This window comes from Tachypleus tridentatus, chromosome 7 (genome assembly GCF_004210375.1).
Source record: "Tachypleus tridentatus isolate NWPU-2018 chromosome 7, ASM421037v1, whole genome shotgun sequence".
Classification (NCBI taxonomy): Eukaryota; Metazoa; Arthropoda; class Merostomata; order Xiphosura; family Limulidae; genus Tachypleus; species Tachypleus tridentatus.
Window position 1 is genome coordinate 130,933,628 of NC_134831.1, and position 4,619 is coordinate 130,938,246.

The 4,619-nt window shown below is 35.8% G+C and overlaps 1 protein-coding gene across 1 annotated transcript; it reads left to right on the top strand.

Annotated features, from left to right (window-relative positions):
• The first annotated feature begins 686 nt into the window (after positions 1 to 686).
• LOC143258119 (achaete-scute homolog 2-like) lies at positions 687 to 3,362 on the top strand. The gene is made up of 2 exons (XM_076517135.1): positions 687 to 1,809; positions 2,685 to 3,362. The coding sequence occupies exon 1, from the start codon at positions 1,132 to 1,134 to the stop codon at positions 1,804 to 1,806; it is 675 nt and encodes a 224-aa protein (XP_076373250.1). The 5' UTR covers positions 687 to 1,131; the 3' UTR covers positions 1,807 to 1,809; positions 2,685 to 3,362.
• Positions 3,363 to 4,619: the final 1,257 nt, after the last annotated feature.

The following is a 4,619-nucleotide window of genomic DNA, read 5'->3' on the forward strand; positions in this document are numbered from 1 at the left end:
CACTCGTAATCTAAAAGTTGCATGTTCGAATCTTTGTGACACCAAAAATGCTCGCTTTTTCACCCATGAGGGCGTTATAACGTTACAGTCAATCCCACTCTTTGTTGGTAAAAGAGTAGCCCAAGAGCTGGCAGCGGGTGGTGATGACAAGCTGCCTTCACTCTGGTCTTTCACTGCTAAGTTAAGGACGGCTAGCCCTCGTGTAAACATTCTGTGCTAAACTAGCGGAATGGGCTGCGGTTCATAAAGTTTACGGTATGCCACTGAACCCCTTTCAGCCGTGGGGACGTTATAACCATGACATTTAATCGCGTTATTCAATTAGCAGTAATTATTTTGATAGCAGATATTGTCGTTTAATCATCCTTCACCCCTTTTGCTGTGAAGACGTTATAATGTGATGGTCAATTCCACTATTCGTTAGTAGAAGAGTAGCCCAACAGTCGGCAGTGGGTAGTCATGACAAGCTGCCTTTCCTCTTGTTTTTCACAGCTAAATTAGAGACGGCTATCGCAGACAGCCCTCGTGTAGCTTTGCGCGAAATTGAAAACAAAAAAACGATTTTGAAATATGGTATTTAATAACCCGTTTGAACTAATACATAAATATATTTCACTGCTTCGACACCAGTCGTTTTTACCTTTAGATATAAGAGGTATTTCAGTAAGTTGAATAGCATGTTTTACCTGAATGTTCACGTGTTAATTCAAAAGTTTATTGTCTCACTTCGTGCTATTATTGTACCTTTATACGTTAAATTAAGCATGCACCAGCATCTTTAATCTGTCATCTCATTGAACTAGCTTCTGTTCTTCAATGAACACACTGTGTCCTACGAAATACACGCGTCCCGCGTGCGACTCATAAAATAGATTGACAAGCGATACAATGCTTGCTCCCGGGGGTGGAGCTTAGTATTCAGGAGACCAGGTTTTTAATTCAAGTGAAGCTCGAGCCCGAACACTTCATCACGAGCTCTTGTAATCTGTAGATAATCCTACCATACTTTTGGTTGTCTTAGATAAAGCTGCAGTTTTATGTTAACCAATCGCTTATATTAGCTAACATAATATGCACTGAGTTATCTTAATAAGTAAGTTCTAATCTCAGTTTGCTTACAAAGCTAAAATCATGGATACAACCACGTGTATTCTTGTTGCTTCAAACGCCGTTTCTTCCACAAATGTGACGATTACCTCTGCTTCGTTATCCACACCATCAAGGGAGAAGACTGCTATAACTGGAAACTTAATTCAGACACCAGTGGATAGTAGTAATATACAGAAACTATTACGTTGCCAGGGACATATTAGTTTATCTCAGTTGGACTGCTCGGTGTTTCAACCAAGGCATGTTGCAGTGGCCAGGCGGAATGAAAGAGAGAGAAACCGTGTAAAAATGGTAAATCTGGGTTTTGCGACATTAAAAAAGCACGTTCCAAAGAGGGCTAAAAACAAAAAGATGAGCAAGGTGGAAACGCTGAGAGCAGCTGTGGAATATATCAAGGAACTTCAGCAGCTTCTTCGAGAGCAGAAAAGTTCAGCTAGTGCGTTAGGGGATAGAGAAATTCTAGTCTATAATAGGCAAGCGAATAGGAACCGCTATCCAGCAACAAACAGCGATTTGAGCACGACGCCTTATCTAACTTCTCAGTCAGAGATGTCGACTCCAGGTTCTCCGACTTCAAGTCTTGGTTCTAATGCTGCCTCCCCGCATCATAGTTTCTGTTGCAACGATGGTTCTCCACGTAACACTTTGAAGTACGAAGGAGATAATTCTGTAGGCTTCTTCACCTGGTTTCCCTAGTATGTAAGTATACGTCGGTTGGCGTCTGTGCCGGTAAACGTAGCCTACGTTACTTGTCTAAACAATTGTTGTTAAATTTGTGGTAGGTGTTTATATTTGAGAATTCGATTCCTTAAATTGTACAATAAATTAAATTATTGTTTTTTATTTATAAATTTTATAAAAGTGGGCTGCGGATAATCATTCATACATATACGATGCACGATAAAAACAACACCTAGGTACGTAATAGCTTATTTTGAGATCAGATATTTTGCCACAGTTTTATTTCTTTCTCAAGTAAGTATTATAACACTAATTTAAGTGTTCAACGGAAACAAGTACGATGTTGGTTGTTTTGAGGTGGCGCTTTTTCAAGTTTCACACCGCTGCGAACACCTACTTGTCTGATTATGTGCCTTAATCATACATGTTTACCACTCAGAGGACCGCGCTCTGAAAGACGCCATTCTAACAGGCCTTTTCTTCAGCAGATTTCAGCTGTTCATTCGCATACGTAGAGTTCCTTCTATTCGAGAGTCTCAATGAAAACTATTGTAGTAGAGTGGAAGGGGGTTTAAAAGCCCCCTCTTGTTTATTTTCTGGCCAAGAGAAGGGATGATGACAATTTTTATTATTTTTTTTATGAGTTTACTCACACGAGTTCAACCCCCTTAAGAAAATACTCATGGAAAATAAAGAATAAAATTTAAAAATAAAAAAACATTCTATGATCGTTTGACACGTGATCCACGAAGCATTTGCTTCTGACAGTATGTAATTTTAATCTATTCCATTAAATGTAGGAAAAGATGTTCCTTAACGTTCCTTTTTTATTGAGTAAAATATTCAGTGTGGTGAGTGTTCCACGAATTAATATTTATATTTTCTTTTCACAGCTTATCAGCTGCGAAGATTATTGCTAGGATAAAAATTCTCACCGACTACACTTCTCTTTTAAGACAGTTTTTTTTTTTTTTTTACTTCCGGTAGTAAAAGTTTCTGCGTATAATACAGATTAGAACTACAGATATGTAGCGTGAGGTGTTCCAAACTCAGCCGCCTCACAAGAAGGAGATGGAAACAGGTCAAGACGTAGCCTGTATAAGCTAAACTTTGTGCTAGATACACACCGATAGGATGGATAGCATATGGTCAGGAGTTCCTAGCTATTTAGTGAGATTGTGGGAAAAAAAAATTAAGAAATCGTTCTTAACTCAGACTATAGAACCTTTGCTGCCTCTGTGACGGATTACCTACTTTCCCGTGGGTCTGAACCGGAAGTTACTATTGTTAATGTACATGAAAAAAAATTTAAAAAGCCGAATTTCCTGTGAGAAGAGAAAATTACTCGTGTAACGAGATCTCTTTAGAGATACGCTTGTGTATAAATATTATTTACTTATAATAAAAACAACACTTATTCTATAAGCAGACTTTTTAGTCTTGTATATTTATATATATATATATTGATAATTATATTTTTCAACGTATGAAATGCAAAAATAATGCGTCGCATTACTTTAATAATTGGAATCGTTTATATAATTCATTTCTATTATTTTTCTCATAACTATATAATTCGTAGTTTGATAGTTTATAAATAGAAAATGTAAACCTACTTCATGTTTGCAAAAAATATTATGCAACAAAAAGGCCTTTGTATGGTAAAATATTTTATTTTCTTGAAATGTATATTTTTATGAAAAAAAATCAGCTTTATATATATATATATATATATGTGTGTGTACACGTGTAAAGGTAAACTTCTACTCTTGTTTATTGCAATAAATAAACTTTAAAACATAATAAACTATGTGTTTATTTTATCGCGAAAGAAACAACTGAGCATCATACGAACATCATACATCTAGTAAACAAATAAACCTTTATGGTTCACAGTCAATGACAAGTCTCCAGCGAACTTTCAAGTATCAATGATTTATATTTTCCTTCGAATCAGCGATAAACTTGAAGACTTATAGTACTAAATTTCTGGGATAATCCTCATCGTTTAAACATTGAATAGCTTTACTGTAAAAGAAGTTTGATTTGTTTTCTTCAAGAGCAGTTTTGCTAGCCTGTTTAGAATACCGAGAAATTAAAATTTAAAAAGAGTACTGGATTTTATCCAAAACAAAATATATATTTACTGTAAATTGCTGGACAAAAATATTCCATTTTTATACAGTGCTAAAACAGACTTGTCACTCTTCATATACAAAATCAGTTAATACAGAAAAACTTCTAGACGGTGGGCAGAAGCCCCTTTAAAGCTTGTTAGCGACTTCGATAGTTACGAAGCTGTAGAAAGGCAAAAGTTCTTTTCTGACCAAACACAAACGAATAAACAATATCTCTAATAATTACAATTAAATAAACATACAATTCTGGGTGGACACTTTACTTACATTGTATTTTCAGATAGAACTGAACCCCCTCATTAGTGACCAGACAGATTAGGTATAATATGTATTACGAGGTAATTCTGAGATCTGGAAAATCGAACGAAGTCTGAGCTGAGAAATAAACAGACTAGAAATGAGTGTTTAACACACTGAGAAATAATCTTTATTCAAATGGAAAACAGTATGTGTGTGCTATCTTTGATAAAAAAACAACAAAACAGTCAACTTTGCTGGAGAGGCTATTGACCAGACTGGATTTGTTCCCTCAAAATTCATTACAAGCTGACGAACTAACTTGAAATGTTGTTCCAACTGACAAAAACTCACGTTTGTACTTAAACCAATAGCTTAAGGTCGGAATTACACAGAGTTACTAGCACTATTCACAACACTGGTCACTTCCACTTTACATTAAACGACATTTTT